The 19092-nt window shown below is 50.1% G+C and overlaps 2 protein-coding genes across 2 annotated transcripts in view; both read right to left on the bottom strand.

The window, feature by feature from the left end:
• LOC122375478 (ATP-binding cassette sub-family G member 4-like) overlaps positions 1–19092 on the bottom strand; it is a 41805-nt gene that overhangs the window by 15697 nt on the left and 7016 nt on the right. Inside the window, 3 exon segments of the mRNA XM_043354886.1 lie at positions 13576–13765; positions 16752–16869; positions 17217–17344. Of these exon segments, the coding sequence (XP_043210821.1) occupies positions 13576–13765; positions 16752–16869; positions 17217–17316 (408 nt within the window). The 5' untranslated portion in view covers positions 17317–17344.
• Positions 562–6245, bottom strand: LOC122375476. The gene is made up of 2 exons (XM_043354884.1): positions 1208–6245; positions 562–929 (listed from the first exon to the last, which is right to left on the bottom strand). Exon 1 carries the CDS (start codon positions 5565–5567, stop codon positions 2232–2234), a length of 3336 nt encoding a protein of 1111 aa, XP_043210819.1. The 5' UTR covers positions 5568–6245; the 3' UTR covers positions 562–929; positions 1208–2231.

Raw genomic sequence — 19092 nt, 5'->3', positions numbered from 1 at the left:
ACCTTATCGAACAGTCTTCACACATACAGGTACTCCGGCCGTCCCCCAGACCTGCTCTTCAACCACAGGTAGACGTGAAAAAAAAAAAACGTGAATAAGCATTACAAATTTAAGACGGTCATTTCTCACTGCATTGCGTTTATGGACTTACCAAGCATTTTCACCTCAATTATCAACATCTAATTTATCTATTTGTACTGGCAATTATCGAGGATTGGATCAGGCTTTACCCGCTTTACCGATAGCTTCAAGTTCACGCAATACAACGTTAATTGGCCTAGCGGCACGTTATGTCTCTTATGACTCGTGATAACTTTATTGCGATACATTATCGCCCACTGATATATAAAGCACGTGATTCGGAGAGCAGCCCACGACCCACCGAGGCTAATCTACCTACCCATCGCTGACAGGCTGCCTAAGCGCTATTATGTGTCGTCACCTTGTAGTCAAAGTGCGACTCCACTCTAAGGCGATAAGAGGGTGTGTGCCCACCTCTGCCGTGCCAAAACTCTGTCAACGCACTCTTGCCTGCACAACTAAATAAAAGAAACAAAAAGGTACATAGGAAAGACATGGTATTGTGGAACATGATAGCAAGCCAGAGCATAGGTGTGCAGAAAGTGTCCAAAGAGTGGTTTTCTGCAAAAGAACAACCAATAATCACACATACAACATAACCAAGGGTCAAATGCGGACATTGATGCGGACAGTTCACACATTCTATGAAATGCGGATACAAATGCACATTTGCCAGATGCACATAAATTCAATCAGCAGAAATGACAAGTTACAACTGGCATTTGTTCTGTTACAAATAAAGATAGTAATTACTGACCAGATGTGTTTTGGCGCAGCGGTGAGACAAGTGGCCAGTCGGCTCACACTCGACTGGCTCCCGTCTGGTGCCTCAGCTGGATCACGCTCAGCTGGTGACACACAACAGTACAACCTATTACTCCTGCCACTGCCCAAATGCACGAGGAAATGTACCAGTTTTCACAATGTGCTAGATCTAAGGCTGAAATACAAAGTAAATAATCTAAATTAGCAATATCAGCCCCAATGGCACGTGGAACTCGCGCCACTATTGCCGCAACGAACATAATGTCTACGATATATCAGTTTTCTAGCCATAGTTTATCAGTTTAATATGCACGGCCAACTGCTCATCATTGTCAGTGGCACAATTATCAAAAATACTGACCTTTCACCTTTCATTTCACACAAATAGATCAGTGCCGGCTCATTCTCGGCAACTCCCTCGTGGCAAAATGTCGCTGATACAATCACCGCATCGGGGTTCGCCGCAAACGCCTATTTTTGTGAGGTACTCGTCCGATCGCCGCAACTAAATCAAAACAAGTCACAACATCCTCCCCCCAGTTTTCGGAGGAAAACTCCCTGAACTTCCTGAGGCACGTATCACTGGAGACCAGTATCTATCATCCACCGTACGAACTGTACGAACAGCGCAGCAAACCCGCGTACCGATGGCAGTAACTATCGCTTAGAGCGCCTCACAATCACGGCGCAACCAAAATATCACCTTCACAGACGAGCACGTTGTCTTTATGTCACCTCGGACCACACTCAGTGTCCGGAGCGGGCCGAACAACGCGGACCGCGCACAACACGAATCACTATCAGGGCTGCCAGACGCCGCTCAGCACGACGCGGGCCGCTCCAAATAACGGCCGGACCAGGAGCAGTCGCTCGCGGCGCACCCACCGCTCCGAAGCCGCATGTCTCAGGCGCGCGCCGCCCGCCGCTCTCGTTGCCGGCTAGCCGCGCTCGTGTGTCGCGACCACCGGCGAGTCAGTCCCCGCCAGCGCGCTGAGTCCGCCGCGGCCAGCAGCGGCGGGCCCCCCGCCGCCGGCATCTTGCGTCCACGCGCTGGAATCGCTGCACTGCCAGCGACGTGTCGTCATCAGAGCGCCGCTGTACTCCCAGCGGCGTGTCGTCCCTCGGAACGCCGCTGTACCCCCAGCGGCGTGTCGTCGTCCGTCCTCGGGGTGCCACCGCCGCTCGTCGATGGCTGCGACGTTAGGACACTAGGACAACCAGAGGAGGGACGATCACAGGGTTAAGAATAGGAAAAAACGGACAAAAATAAATCAACACAAATAAATGAAATAAAAACATGGCGAGTACAATAACAGAATAAACATCATTCTCCAGCAAAGCGTTCATCTGCTGGACATCGGCGACTGCCGTTCTCTTCTTGGCCTTCAGCTCAGAGGCGCCTCTCCCTCCAGGAGACATATCTTGGTACATGGGCGCTTGTATGATCCTGAGGCAGTACGCACCAGCGCTGAACGCACTGTACCGTCTCCACTTTTGTACACTTCTTCAACTACACCCAGAGGCCAGTATCCCCTCGGGGTGTCATCTGCGGCCAGCAGCACAACATCGTTCACAGCGAGGTTCCTCTGCTCCCTGTTCCACTTCCTCCTGGAGATGAGGGTTGGCACGTACTCTCTGAGCCACCTGCGCCATACTTGACTGGCCAGTGCTTGACTTTGTCTCCAGCGCTTCCTGGACATCGTGTCATCTTCTCCGAAGACTCCCGGAGGGAAGACAGAACTGCTCGGCACAACCCCCAACAGGAAATGGTTCGGCGTTAATGCTTCGGGGTCCCCTCCATGGCCAGAGACATAAGTGAGGGGCCTGGAGTTAACCTGGAACTCCACTTCCAGGACGGTGGTGTGCAGGACGTCGTCAGAAACGACCTGGTTGCCCAGAACGGACCGGAGAGCCTTCTTCACTGAAGCCACAAGACGCTCCCACGCACCGCCCATGTGGCTGGCGGTCGGGGGATTAAATCGCCACTGGATATTCTTCTGGGTCAGCGCGTCACAGATCTGTTGTTGGTTCCACTCGGAGATGGCTTCTCTCAGTTCCCTCTCACCACCTACGAGATTCGTCCCGTTGTCGGACCAGATCCTGGCTGGTCTTCCCCGTCGTGCAATAAAGCGACGCAGTGCCATCAGAAACGAATCGGTATCTAAACCTTCAGCGATCTCGAGGTGGACGGCTCTGGTGGCCAAACAGGTCACCAGGAGAATGTACCGCTTCTCGGTTTTTCTGAACTTTCTGACCTGGAGTGGTCCAAGAAAGTCCAAGCCCACCGACGAGAACGGTCGGGAGATGTCGAATCTCTCACTCGGGAGATCAGCCATCTTGGGGCACAGGGTAGTGGCCCGTCTGTTCCGGCAGTGCGCACACCGCCAGATCCATTTCTTCACTGTGGCTCTGGCTTTCGGCATCCAGAACCTCTCCTTCAGGATGTTCAGTGTGTGGTTTACACCAGCATGCATGCACCGCTCGTGCGCATCGGTCACGATCAGTCGGGTGACTTCACTGTTTGGATCGAGTACGATCGGCTCACGGCACATCTCTGCCGGCGCGTTCGTCAGGCGTCCTCTCACCCTCAGGAGGCCCTGGTCGTCCTCGTACAGGGACAGACCGGGCTGAGGCGCCAGCTTCACCGCCTTCTGGTCCTGGCGAATGATCCGATGTTCTGACTGTAGCAGCTCTTGCGCTGTCAGGGAGCCACGCGTCTTCTTGTCAGGCTCTCTCACGTTGTTGATAAATCGGTAGATCCAGGTCACAACGCGCCGGTACTTGTTCCACGATGAGAAGCGTGCTGGATCCACCAGCAGTGGAGGTACATCGTTGGCATCTGGTCCGCAGACCAGTCCCACGACAGGCGTCACCGTCGTCTTCTTTGCTTTCTTCAGCTCAGGCTCGTCAGGAGACAAGCTTCCCGTCTCCAAGTGCGGCCAGATACTTTGATCCTGGCAGAGGAATGCCGGTCCGCTCCACCACAGGACCGAATCCTTCAGTTGCGATGCCGATCGTCCTCTGGAACAGATATCCGCCGGGTTCTGCGTCCCGGGCACGTGTCTCCATTGATATGGCGACGTAGAGTCCCGGATCTCGGCCACCCTATTGGCCACAAACGTCTGAAACAACCGGCTTTCATTGGTCACGAACTGCAAGACGACCTGGCTGTCCGACCAGAATAGCACATCATCAAACACGTACGTCAACTCCTCTTGAATCGTCCTGGCCAGTCGCGTGGCCAGCACGGCGGCCTGAAGCTCAAGACGGACTATCGAGAGCTGCTTGAGCGGCGCCACTCGAGTCCGTGACATGATCATGCTGACTGTGTGGTGTCCGTCGGCGTCCGTCATCCGGACGTATGCCACTGCACCAAACGCGTTCTCGGACGCATCTGAGAACAAATGTAGCTGCATGTTCTTGACTTCCTTCGTGATGGACGTCTTCAGGCATCTTGGAACTCTGATAGCTTCCGCTTCACTCAGCTCCAACAGCCAACTTCGCCAGATGGCCAGCTCAGAGCCTGAAAACGCTTCATCCCAGTCAAGCTTGAGCATCCACAACTTCTGGATCAGAATCTTTGCTTCCAGCATGACAGGCGAGATGAAACCGAGGGGATCGAAGATCGACGCCGCCATCTTCACTACACCTCGCTTCGTTGCTGGAACATCAGCGGCACGCACTTGAATTCCTAGCGTGTCCTCCTCTGGAGACCACACGCAGCCCAGCGCCTTCCGTGTTCCGCCTTCACATGACACCAGCTGCTTCTGTGATGCGTCTCGATCATCTTCCGGTATGCTCTCCAGAAGTTCGGGGTGACTCGATCTCCACTTCGTTAGTCGGAATCCTCCGCGAGACATCAGCGCTGTCACTTTCTCCATCGTTGCCAGAGCTGCTTCCGGGGTTTCCTCCGCTCGGAGAAAGTCGTCGACGTAGAAGTTGGCGAGCAGCGTCGGATGACCTCCCTGTCTCTCTGCTTCTTTGTCCTCAACGAGCGTTCGGCGCAGGATGTAGTTGGCGATGCACGGACTACACTTCGCGCCGAAGATCACCACTAACATCTGGTAGATGTCCGGTGGCCTCGACGTCTGCATCTCACGCCAAAGAAACGACAGAGCTGGCTGGTCCGTCGTCCGCACTTGGATCTGGTGGAACATCTGGAAGACGTCTGCCACCAGTGCGTACCGCTCCTGCCTGAAACGCAAGAGGACCCCATGCAGGTTCTGTAAGAGGTCAGGACCTTTCAACAGCTCGCTGTTCAGGGAGGTACCCTGAAACTGGGCGGCCGCGTCAAACACGACGCGCGGCTTCACCTTCTCTGGGTGTGTCACGGCGTGGTGAGGCAGAATCCAACGTTTCTTCTCCTTTACTCGACTCTCTTCAGCTGTCAGCTTCCGCGCGTACCCTTGTTGTACGTAGCCCTCAAGCACTTCTCTGTACGCTTCCGCTCTCTCTGGGTTCTTCGCCAGGTTGCGCTCCAGAGACCTGAGCCTGCTGTGCGCCATCGTGTAGTTGTCCGGGAGCTCGGCCTCTTCGTCTCGCCATAGCAGGCCAACTTCATACTTGTCTCCTCGGTGTTGAGTAGTCTTCTCCAGGATGTCCATCGCCCTCTTCTCATCGGGTGTCAGCGTGGGCTCGGTGGCACGTGTCCCGAAGGATTCTGTAGTCCACCAGTCCGACAGATCATGCTGTTCTTGACCACGAAGCGTGGACACAAACATAACCTCCCGAACATGCTCAGGCACTACACCAGTCAGTGAACCAGTCAAGGACCATCCAAAAGCCGTTCGGATGGCCACAGGCTCTCCTGGTGCACCGACACGCGCCTCGCGCTGGAGTACCGCTTCGAGCACGTTGGCTCCCAGTAGCACCTCGACCGTGCCACTGGAGATGTCTGGAATCTTCAGTCCTTCCAGGTGCTTGAACTTCGACACGTTCTTGCCTCGGATTGTGGGAGTTCTTACGTTGACCCTGTCCACGGAGAAGATCTCTGGCACTAAAATCCTCTTCGACGGATCTTCAGTGCTTGCCAGTGGTGACAGTTCAAGAGTCGTCCGCCTGGACAGCCTCTCACGGCCCGCAGCTTCTACGTTGCTCAGTCGAACCGGCTGAACCTCGCCTTCAACTTGAAGCTCGTCTAGGACAGACGCATTGCAGAGCGACGTCTGTGCCCCAGGGTCGAGAAGCGCCAGTGTGTCCTTGTACTGTCCAGCGGGACCATGGACACGTACAGGTACGACCTGCAACAGAACATGACACGCATCTTGTTCCTCCCGTCGGACCGACGCTATGGTGATCTCGCCGGTCGTCGTCTCCGTTCCTGAGGGGGGCGGCGAACCAGGCTGCAGCCTCCTGATCCTCCTGCTCCCATGCAGATACCGGCTGTGTCGAAGCACGCAACCATCGGTGCCGCAGGCTCGAGCTGTTCTGCAATCTCTGCTCCGATGGCCCGGCCGCAGGCAGCTGAAACACAGTCGGTGCTCAGCCACAACTCGCGCACGCTCATCAGCAGTCAGTGCCTTGAACTGCTCGCAAGCCCACAGCCCATGACTTTCACCACAGAGGACACATCTCTTCTCACCTGAGGTGCTTGCCGTCTTCGTGGTGAGGAACATCCCAGCTGTCATCTTCTGCTGACTGGGTGCAGGCGCAGCTGCCTCACAGCTCAGCTGGATGCGCAGCTGCAGACGGAGCCACCGGTCGAACTCCAGCAGGGTAGGTCTCACCAGTCCCAGGGAGTGTTCAGCCCACGCTTTCCGCATATCAACTGGCAGTTTGCTCAGGAGACGACGCAGGTTCTCACAAGACTGCAGGTCACCCTCATATCCCAGTCTCTTCAATGTAGTTGTAGCACCATGAACTGCTCCATAATATCTCTCCAGAGATCTGGCATCGAACGGCTTGGGAGCTGGACACGAAAACACAGTCTTGAGGGTCATCTGAACTACATCAATGTCTCTGCCATACCTTTCTTTGAGTGCTTGGAGAGCATCTTCAAAGGAGCTTCCATCACACACCATCCCTCCGATGATGGCTCTTGCTGCTCCAGTGACTGCATTCTGCAGATGTGCCATCTTCTCATTGGCACTCAGATTCTGCTGCTCCACCAGTGTTGAGAAGATCGAGTACCATCTTGGAAACTCCTCCACTGCTCCGCTGAAAGTGGGAAGCCTGAGACGAGGCAGGCTCTGTCGGAACAGTTGGCTGGCAGGATCAGGGTTGGGATTAGGTACAGGAAGGTCTGTTCTGTGTTCTTCATCTCTCTTCTGATTTCCTTCTGGACGTCTCTCATTCTCTTCATTTAAGTCTTCTTTCCTGTCCCATGTCAGCTCACTTTCAGCTGCCTTGGTTAACTCTGTCTTAAGACGAGCAGCCTGCAGGGCATCTTGTTTCTCTTGCAGTTGTCTTGCTCGCTGCATCTTCTGTTCTTCCTCCTCTCTCTCGAGGCGACGTTGCAGCTGCTGTAACTCCAGCTCACGTACCTTATCCTCAACTTCTGCCATTCTGGTGGTATGCTGCACCCGAGCCTTTGAAGCAGCAGATGACCTGTCAGTTGTTGCTGATGGAGTTTCTCCCGCTCGTTCTTGCAGGTGACTTGTCACTCGTTCCTGGGCAATCCTGTGCTCCTCAGTGGCCTCTTGCTCGTATTCATCACACTTCTTCTGGTGATCATCATCTTCAGAGCTCATCTTGTATTCCATGTTCTTCTCCAGAACATCTTGCAGAGCATTGTCCAGCTCCTTCAACACTGCATGCAGCTCTCTTTTGCTACCACAAGTGTCGATCAGTACAAACGCTCTTCTTCTTGTTCGTGTCAGTGCACCCTTCTTCATGGCACGTTCGTTCTTGAGAGCAGACATGTTTCTTACTTGAGTAGTGTACAACTCAACTTGACGTCATCAGACCAAGCAACTTCAGAGAACTTCTGACAACTTGACGAAACACATCTGAAAACTGTGCCCACCTCTGCCGTGCCAAAACTCTGTCAACGCACTCTTGCCTGCACAACTAAATAAAAGAAACAAAAAGGTACATAGGAAAGACATGGTATTGTGGAACATGATAGCAAGCCAGAGCATAGGTGTGCAGAAAGTGTCCAAAGAGTGGTTTTCTGCAAAAGAACAACCAATAATCACACATACAACATAACCAAGGGTCAAATGCGGACATTGATGCGGACAGTTCACACATTCTATGAAATGCGGATACAAATGCACATTTGCCAGATGCACATAAATTCAATCAGCAGAAATGACAAGTTACAACTGGCATTTGTTCTGTTACAAATAAAGATAGTAATTACTGACCAGAGGCCTCTTGCACCAAAATCCTCTTGCACCAATGCTTGGATTATTTTGCATCGTATACCCAGTCCAAGTCTCAAATGTAACAATTTGCATGCAAAATTTAGCAAGCACATGTAGGATTATGTATTGGGCTATTGCAAACAAATTTACCACCATTAGATTAGCTTATTCTGAAACCGGTTTTTCGATTTTACCTAGCTAGGTAGTTTGGTGCAAGAGGCCTCAGATGTGTTTTGGCGCAGCGGTGAGACAAGTGGCCAGTCGGCTCACACTCGACTGGCTCCCGTCTGGTGCCTCAGCTGGATCACGCTCAGCTGGTGACACACAACAGTACAACCTATTACTCCTGCCACTGCCCAAATGCACGAGGAAATGTACCAGTTTTCACAATGTGCTAGATCTAAGGCTGAAATACAAAGTAAATAATCTAAATTAGCAATATCAGCCCCAATGGCACGTGGAACTCGCGCCACTATTGCCGCAACGAACATAATGTCTACGATATATCAGTTTTCTAGCCATAGTTTATCAGTTTAATATGCACGGCCAACTGCTCATCATTGTCAGTGGCACAATTATCAAAAATACTGACCTTTCACCTTTCATTTCACACAAATAGATCAGTGCCGGCTCATTCTCGGCAACTCCCTCGTGGCAAAATGTCGCTGATAGGGGAAGTTGGGGCAATGCCGGAGTTGGGGCAAAGCCGAAATTCGAGATATTTCGAAAACCGTAAGACATGGATGCCACCTGTCAGTGATGCTCTGAAGCTTAAGTGACTACAATTATCGCATGTTTGTTACGAGTCGTCATTCGGAATACTTCGACTGTGAGGGCGCCAAGAGCGTTTTTAAGGTACGTTTCCCTTGTACTACATGCGCCTTTGAAGCTGCATTTCTTACTCATTATGCTACCGTTTGTCTGGCCAATTCGGTCAAGTAATCTTTAGCATGTCTTTGCATAAGTGTGCTGCCTATTTGAAATGTATACAGCACGTTGAAAAGTTATGGGCCTGCAAATGAAAGTATGGCAGGCTGGGGTAATGCCGAAAACGTGCGATTACGCACGTGTTGAAAGCACGCTACGTGGACTTTACTGCTGTAGAATAGCAACGCGTATTTTTAGTCACACAAATTACACTTTCAACCGACACAACGGCCTGTTACCTATAAGGAATGATTTACCTGGCATGTTCTTATTATATCTCACAATTATAACTTCCAGTGTGCACCGCGTCCTCAAGCTCTTAAAACGCGTGTCAGCTTTGATCAATTCTGGATAAAGTTTGAGATAAAATGGCAAAACATCAATGTCGGCATTCCCCGTAGATCATTTCTCCCATTTTCGGCTTTCCCCGCAGTCCGGGGCAACGCCGAAAAAGTCACTTCTTTGATATTTTTAGTTTGTGCGCTTAACGGTATGCGAATTCATCAAATGCGCCTGGTATGTTTGAAAGGCAAAAGACTGGCCTCTCGAATGACGCCAACAAGAATAGCTTATGCTGTCTACCTTGCGTGCTACGGGCGTCAGAAAAAAGTCTTCGGCGTTCCCCCAACTTCCCCTACAATCACCGCATCGGGGTTCGCCGCAAACGCCTATTTTTGTGAGGTACTCGTCCGATCGCCGCAACTAAATCAAAACAAGTCACAACAGGGTGATATGGCAGGAACTACAGCAGCATTGCGTATCAAGGTCAATAGTCACAGAGACGCCATTAGCGATGCGTTCCGAACAAGCCTCGAATGTAAGCTGTGGTCTCCAATTCCAAAATTACTTCTCATTCTAGCGAGCTCAAGAATACCTAACTCTACCTGAATTACCAGAATTATTTTACTTTAACACTTTCTTTTCGTATATTGTTATAAAGTGAGCGTGAAGTAAAAGTGGCTTCTGGCTGCTGATATAAGCTTGAATATCGGGCTATAAATGATATATTGAAAAAAAAAAACATCGGCAAATGCGGAAAAGTTGACTAAACGCCTAAACGGCTTTCGAAAAAACATCACAAATTATTCTAGCCTTATAGAGTATAGACCCCAGACGCCTTAACTTGAGACGTTCACAGTAGGCCATTGTTTCTAAAAAAAAGTCGGCGACCGCAATTCACCCAATTCCAGTTCCAGATTCAGGAAACCGGTTCGAGATCCATGAATGCGATGGTAAGACGCCTTTATCATCTGACTTGTCAGTGAAGGCGACACCTGACAAACCGGTCTGAGCTGGGCACTTAACCCAGCCAATACCCGTCAGTGTGTCACATACTAAACGGGATATAATGAGTCGCCGGTGCAAGCGGGAGCATTCCAAGGGGAATTAGCAAGGCGGAATTAGGACGAAATGCATGCGATCATTGGCATAGCATGAGTTCGCGCCCCCTCAAGGAAAAATGACGGACGCTATCGAACACAAACTTCCGTCTTGTTACTAAAAACGTTCTGCTTTACACGACTGCAAATACCGACAGCAAACCTGTTTTTGATAGTAGTAAACCTGTTTTTATGTCGCAATACCAATTCATAACCGGTGTCTGTAAAAGGAACATCGATGGAACGGAAGGACGCCTGTCGTTCCTTAGTCCTCATTCAGTGATTCCATAGCCTGACGAGATGGTACAGTCGTGTACAGGTTGATGGTCCTCTACTCTTTATCCACCGGGTTCCTATGGCTCAGCATTGGCAGCAGCCGCCTGGTACCGGTAGGCTGTGCCGCATGACCCGAAAGTTAAGCGGCACAGTCTACCCGCGCCGTTTGACATCGGCTCGGGTCGCCGGGTGGAGCGCTTTGTAGACCAGCTGTTGCGTCAGACCAGCGCGGGGGGAGGGGCTCGTCTCAGTGGTTGGCGTGGGCTGGCGAGTGGTGTGGGGCGTGCGGGTGGACCATGGGGCTGGTCGGGTGTGTGTGGTCACTTCTTGCATTGCACATTTTGCGTCGCTTAACAATTGCATTCCTGTTTTTGATAAGCACAATGCACCTAAGACCCAGCGAATATAATTTACTTTACTTGTGCATTGTGCAAAACGTGATTTGGCACGGTATCGAGGCAACCATAGGTCTTGTGCCTATGCATGATATTTAGGCAATACGTTTATGAAAACGGTAAATTGATGCTGGATGTCAATTAGTATGCTAAATGTCGGCACGTATTAAATGAATGGACGAATCAATCAATCAATCAAACAATCAATCGACATGTATAAAACCGTATAAATGGCTCGCAACCAATTATAGCAATCAAACCATCCTAACTCGGAAAAGCAGCCGGAGCCCTGATGAGGCTCGAACCGGGACTCCACGCTGTAAATTTTGCCTATGATCCATCATCATTTCACCAAGCTAGAGTGACCGGCACCCGAACTCACAAAAAACATTAATTGACTTTGCCGTCGACCTCCCGGCCCCGCCGCCCGCCCGGCCAGACTTTGCCCCGGCCAGAGCCACCATCCGGCGTAGCTCAGCGTAGGAGTGCTAGACTGTCAAACTGACCGGTAGTGAGAGGCCCGGTTCGAAACGCTTCGGATGCTGGATGTTTATTTCTCGGTGGGAGGCTTTGCGACTAGTCCACTTTTCAGAAAGATCATTTGGTGACTGACCTGTTTTCTTTCTTTGCTGCAATTCATGAGGAGACCGTATGCACCCTTACCTGTCCTTCCGCACCCCACTTGGGAGATGGTTGGTTGACCCCCCCCCCCCATGGGTTTTGTGAATATCTCTAAAACGAATTTTTGGAGGGGGATACGATCGGTTCTATGCGACAAGTGACCACACACGCCCAGCCACAGGTCCGCTCACTCCCTCCCCACATCACCCCCTCCCCACGCCACACTCCAGCCCGTCTCATCCACCGAGCCGAGCCATGACGAGCCTCAGCGCCCCGGGGCGCGACCTGTCAGCGAACCGGCGGGGACGGGGCCGGCGGTTGCGTGCGCCGCGGGAGCAGGGGCGCGTCCAGGCGTCGAGGACATCGAGGCGGCGCGAGCTGGCGCCGCCACGGCGACACTGGACCAGATCTGATAATTGGACACCTCAACATTCAGTCGTCGAAGCTCAAACTGCCGGATCTGCGAGACGACATTCATAGAGTTCACGGATTTGATATATTGTCACTGTTATTATATAACATCGCTGACAGGTCGCACCCCGGTGCGCTGAGGCTCGTTATGGCTCGGCTCGGTGGATGAGGCGGGCTGGAGTTGGGTGTGGGGAGGGGGTGATGTGGGTAGGGAGTGAGCGGACCTGGGGCTGGGCGTGTGTGGTCACTTGTCGCATAGAACCGATCGTATCCCCCCTCCAAAAATTCGTTTTAGAGATATTCACAAAACCCATGGGGGGCAACCACCCATCTCTCAAGTGGGGTGCGGAAGGACAGGTAAGGGTGCATACGGTCTCCTCATGAATTGCAGCAAAGGAAGAAAACAGGTCAGTCACCAAATGATCTTTCTGAAAAGTGGACTAGTCGCAAAGCCTCCCACCGAGAAATAAACATCCAGCATCCGAAGCGTTTCGAACCGGGCCTCTCACTACCGGTCAGTTTGACAGTCTAACACTCCTACGCTGAGCTACACCGGATGGTGGCTACGGCCGGGGCAAAGTCTGACCGGGCGGGCGGCGGGGCCGGGAGGTCGGCGGCAAAGTCAATTAATGTTTTTGTGGGTTCGGGTGCCGGTCACTCTAGCTTGGTGGAATGATGATGGATCATTGGCAAAATTTACAGCGTGGAGTCCCGGTTCGAGCCTCACCAGGGCTCCGGCTGCTTTTCCGAGTTGGGATGGTTTGATTGCTATTAGTGGTTGCGAGCCATTTATACGGTTTTATACATGTCGATTGATTGATTGATTGATTGATTCATTCATTCATTTAACACGTGCCGACATTTAGCATACGAATTGACATTCAGCATCAATCTACCGTTTTCATAAACATATTGCCTAAATATCATGCATAGTTGCCTATGGTTGCCTCGATACCGTGCCAAATCACGTTTTGCACAATGCACAAGTAATGTAAATTATATTCGCTGGGTCTTAGGTGCATTGTGCTTATCAAAAACAGGAATGCAATTGTTAAGCGACGCAAAATGTGCAATGCAAGAAGTGACCACACACACCCGACCAGCCCCATGGTCCACCCGCACGCCCCACACCACTCGCCAGCCCACGCCAACCACTGAGACGAGCCCCTCCCCCCGCGCTGGTCTGACGCAACAGCTGGTCTACAAAGCGCTCCACCCGGCGACCCGAGCCGATGTCAAACGGCGCGGGTAGACTGTGCCGCATAACTTTCGGGTCATGCGGCACAGCCTACCGGTACCAGGCGGCTGCTGCCAATGCTGAGCCATAGGAACCCGGTGGATAAAGAGTAGAGGACCATCAACCTGTACACGACTGTACTATGCCTGTACTATCCCCCCCCTCCCGCCACTCACCACCTGGCGCCGGCTCTGGTGGCTGAACCCCCTCCCCAGCTTCAGGTTGGCCGCTGCCATCATGGCCTCGTCGACACTGAGGTAGGGCAGCAGGAAGTCGTCCTGCATGATGTACGCCTGGATCTTGCGGAACGTCTGCAGACTCCTGGCGGTGCCGTTCACCAGGATGTCGCCCTTGACGTCCCGAACTCTGCGGAGGAGGGAGGTCAGGTCAGGTCAGGTCAGGGGTCAGAGCTAAGAAATCTGAACTCGGGTCAGGACGAAAAGACAGGCAAGGTTTAGCTGTTTCATGTTCACTCCATAGACCTCTACATACCTCTACATACTACAGACGGTATGTAGAGGTCTATGTTCACTCATAAGGCTCACATGTTTCACGAAAAGACCATCACAAAGGAAAAGAGAAACTCAGCAGTTCCATCGGATTATGCGATTTATATTAACATCTAGCACAGCTAGCTTGTGAAATCACCCTCGTCAACTTTCTCTTGTCAATCGCCAGGGAAATCGAGCCATTCTGTCCCAACCGTCTAAGCCAGCCGACAGGGAGGTGGAGGGGGGGGAGGGGTCCGTTACGACAGCTTCACTCCGCCTCGTAACAGACACTGGTAACGCTCCCCGACCCTGTCTTCCACTCTGGCAACCGAACGGCCACTATTCATATTAAACACAAAGACAGACTGGTAACCAGGACTCAGGAGCATCACGGCTCTCAAGGAGCAGTGAGGTTCCTGCTCCTTGACGAAAAACCAGTCATGAGGCCGTGGTCACGGTCTTCACGAGTAAAACAGTTGGGTATTCACTGTATACCATGGCAATAACTTTCACGGAGCTGCGGTCATATCTGCCTGCATTCTACAGTCGGATATTATCAAAACGTGATGACCATCGACGCATATGTGGCTTTGAAGTCCATAGGTATGGTATGACATTTGGGAAACAGGAATGCATTGGCTGGCATTGAGACCATATCAGCATTAGCGACCTTTGGGTTGTTGTGGATCCCATGAGACTATACATGATAGCACTAATTACCGACGATACATTATAGATATAGAGGAAACGTAACGTATACACAGGCCAAGTCAGGTATACTGAGCAGAAAAAAAAACGATAAAATGCCATATGAACTAGTGAGTAGTGGATGCATTAGAAGAGACACTTGAGGGCCAGCAACCTTTCCCAACTCAATGTCTCCACTCTCCTAAGTCACCCTCGCTCTGAATTCCCACCACCCTCTCCGACCGATTAGCTCATGTGACAAGTTCAAGGTTGCGCTAATCGGCGACAAATATCCATCTAATGTGATAGCACCAGTCCCATTGGCAGACAGTACTTAACGACATGGGACTACCACTGATCGCCACACATATCGTGCCCAGTGACTGTAAGATAGCTCCACAGACGGTCACAAAGGTCACCGTTTCACACATCCACATATCGCCAAACTATAGGTAGGTACTCGCAGTTCGCACTATAGCTTACAGACTGTCGCTTGATTAGAAAACTTTGGGGAGACAAGGCGGGCTATAGGCATGAAATATGCAAAAAACCGGCAACGCACGGATAGCATGCGATGGTTTGCAGCAATTTGAAAGATTGTCGGATCGATTGAGTCATATAGGAACAGCTGACAACGGCCAATAAGCGTATTACCGGTTCAGTGTCGTAATCTGAGCTCTGTGTCCGAAGAGGAAAGGGAGAGTGATTCACGAGCCTCACATACCCCTGTCGGCCGTTGTAGCAGCAGAAAGTGTTGCAAGATAAAGTGGCCAGGTGGCTATAGCGTCGAGTGCACCTCAAGGTCGCGATGGGGCCCGCGCGTGGCACACATCTGCTGCAGAATCGTGTAGGCTATGCAGTATGCACTATGCATTGCAAGCACCGGTTGTAGGTATATTGGATACGCCCAATCAGCTGTGGTCATGCTTCCTTTACAGGTGGAATGAACAATAAAACTTCTATATTTTAGGAAGACGTGGAGAAAGTAAAGACTTTTGAAGGGAAAGTGTTAAAAGACATGACTGCGGACTACACAGCCCGATTAGGGTGAAGTCGTATAAGAGTACGCACTTAGTGGATTTCTTGCTCTCATTTGTTTAATATTTGAAGGAAAGAAATCGCAAATAGGGAATATTAAAGTTCATTGAATTAGCCATCAACCCATGGGGCAACGATCCTTCAGCGTAAATGGAAGTGGTCTAAAACTGACATTTTCTGAACCGTTGCACTTGCGTACTCTTACCATATGGGGTGTGTAAGAGTACGCACGCCAGGCGGGTGGAGTACGCAAGCATATGAACACACACCTATGCAGCTTGCACTGTCCAAATGCTTAACTTCAAACTCAGAAGGCATTTAAGTTAATTCTAGTATCCAAAAAGAAAAACATAAAATAAATCTTTCAAGTCTATAAATCAGGAAATAATCAAGTCGTGTGTTTCTTAAAAAAATGCACAATCAAAAAGGAGAATAACTCGTATTTGGAAGAATTTCGGGTACGCATCTGCATCACAGTGCTCCATTGATGATATACCTACTAAACAAACGTCATTGAGCGATAGATTAATAATTCTATATTTCTGTATATTCGATTTAATGTATAATTCTGCGTACTCTTACCCTCCTGAACAGTGCGTCCTCTTACCGTACATGCAATTCGCGCACAAAACAACCCCGAAACGTTGTGTAAAACTTCGCAAACAGAATATTGCACTGTACAGTATTTCCCCAGATAACCTCACAAGTTTCCCACAACAATCACGGAAATGTACCTTATCTCAACTGCCAAGTATCAAAATTATTTTACCATATCATAATAATATCATAACGCTCGAAAATAATATTCATCGCCTTAAACTCAACAGCGTCGCCGCTCAACGCCCACGTTCCGTTGGTGACATGCACGCACTGGCGGCTTCATGTCACTTCATGAACTCGACAAACCCGCGTTGCTAAGCAACCGAAACAGCTGGTGCGTACTCTTATCGCCCGCGTACTCTTACCCGCCCTTACCCTACTAGTTTTTTTTTATCACGCTTCAAACACAGATCACGCTAGAGATTTTGCAAAACTCACCCTTCATGGCAATGCAATATGTAAGATACTCAATTACTCATCCTCAGCTTATCTCCCACATGTTTCTATAGCCAGTCTCCCACCGACCTCCCACTCACTTGTAGCCAGCGAGCACGTTGAGAAGTGTTGATTTGCCCGCTCCCGATGGCCCCATGATTGCGGTGAGCTGACCGGGCCGAAACACGCCCGTCACGCCGTCCAGGATCGTCAGACGATCTGAAACGGGTCATCGGTCAGGTCAGGTCAGTCGGCTGGTTTAGGCTAAGACCGGCAAGCTCTAGTGGTTTACATGGATGCAATCTTGTATGAAAAACGTGAGGAGACTCCGACTATGCAGAGCCCCCTCTCCCCTGTTAACCGGTTTATTTATTTTGTATACGTTACCAGCCGGGTATTTTGGTACTCATTCGTATTCGCATTCGCATCTTTTTAAATAAAAAAGCACACGACGGTTTTACATTGACTTCTTAAAAAAAAAACTAAGTATGAATAAAAAGAACTAAGAAGGGCGATTAACGATAATTACCTAACCACCAGGTAGCGTGTGATTATCTGGCACTCACCTTTCCTGACCTTGCCCTTTTGCATGGGCGCTGGCACCGTGTAGGAGAGGTCATTGAACTCAATGGTGATGGGCTGCGATTTCGGAAGTTTGTTGAACATCTCGACACCAGTTTGACGAGAATCGGACCTGTGAGAGAGAAAATAAAGATATGGTGAGTAAGCGGTGATTTTAACAGTCGGAAATCGAGTCTTTTCCGGAAGAAGCTTTCTCGCACATAGGAGGTTCACTGTTCAACATATGGTGGTTGCGACATTATGATTTTCCCACCTTGTACTAATAGCACTAAGAGTCCACCATATCGACGGAGCCTATACCCACGGCGATCCGTTCACCGCGAAACCAAGAGGTCCACTGACCATACGACCCACTGTCGCCGTAACAATACTGCCAAATAAACAAAGAAAAGGAACCGGCCAATCGGGTATCACCAGTTGCACCGCCCATCACTGACCACGACATTTGGGACTGGGGTCCAGCAAGGGGTCTGAGAGGCCCGTATAAGTTAGGTTGATTGGGCTGCAAGGTATAGACGGCTGCAATATGGATAATAGGGATGATGACATGATGGGAGTGTAATGCCACATGTCTTCAGAGGTCTGAGGGAATTGACCTGATCGCACCCCGATACCCCCATGACCCGTCCGCTCAGCCGTTCTGCGTGCCACGAGTGCCGCGGGTGAAACGGGGTCACATTCTTCAGGACCCGTCAGTGGGTGAACGGCCCGGGTTACTGGCGGTCGTGTTTGTTCCTCCGACCGCGGGTGGAATACACTGAAAACTATACATCGATACCATTATTGAATAAATATCAATTGCTTACCAGCGTTATTTGCTTCAAAAATTGGTAAAAGCCTGGTACTAAATGCGCTTTTACCATTGTTTTAGTAGGGCGCACCATTCTGCTACGAGTGCTTTACGATTGGTTGTTGAAAAAATAGTAACAGTATGATAAAGTTCAAGTACCATCCAAATACCATGTCAAAAACTATTACAAATTGTGGTAGAAATATCGTACAAGCGTGGTAGTTCCTACCATACGGTGACAATGCTGCCAACTTGTTACCACCACACAACCACCTGTGCGAACCGTTGCAGAGCGAGCGCGCGCGAGCCGCGGCGGGGTACGGGATGCGTCGGTTGTGTGTTGCAGTGGGAGAGGGAAGAGTCGTCATTTGCGGTGAGTTGAAAGCTGTATATGATATTTTAGAAGTTGTTGGACTTAAAATTTGTTGTGCACTGTGTATGAGCATCTTTGTTCTGAAGGTTCATCACGCAGCTCCAGCTCTGGTGAGTAGTATGGGTGGGGCGGGTGTCACCAAACTAAATTAAATTGCCTGACCTGACCTAACCAAACCTAGGCACAGTGAAAATTTTGTTCTAAGTTATTCAGAGCCACAAGTTACCTACATAATATAGGACTTTTCCGAGCTAAAAATCATTGAAAAAATTAGGAAAATGTTTTATCCGAAAACATTTGTATGCGTGATGAAATTTGTCCAAAAGGCATATCTAATGTAAAAATTTCGCTAAAAACAGGTCAAAAGTTTTTCGCTTATAACTTTTGATCTAATTAAGATAGAGCAAAAAGAAAAGCACCAGTGAACTCAGCACGTCAAGGCGCGTCGAATTATATACTTTTTAGCTTGCTTAAGTGTAAAGTTTTTCTTAAATTTTAAGTAAACTTAAATTAATAAATTAAGTTAAAATTCACCATATTGCATGATATCGCATATCATTCGATTCGGCTGATCACCAGGAACACAATGGTACCATTTTTTAAGCTCTAGCGTCATTATGTGCCAAGTTATTGGCAAAAACGTCATTTGACCTCAGTTGACCTCATTTGACCTGACCCATGGATAAGTACACCAAAC

This window comes from Amphibalanus amphitrite, unplaced genomic scaffold (genome assembly GCF_019059575.1).
Source record: "Amphibalanus amphitrite isolate SeventyFive unplaced genomic scaffold, NRLGWU_Aamphi_draft 001850F_arrow, whole genome shotgun sequence".
NCBI lineage: Eukaryota > Metazoa > Arthropoda > Thecostraca > Balanomorpha > Balanidae > Amphibalanus > Amphibalanus amphitrite.
Note: the sequence above shows the minus strand (reverse complement) of the source record. Positions and strands in the feature narration are given on the sequence as shown.

Coding starts and splice junctions, on each gene's coding strand:
- LOC122375476 (XM_043354884.1), bottom strand. CDS start 5,567: ATGTTTGTGTCCACGCTTCGTGGTCAAGAACAGCATGATCTGTCGGAC.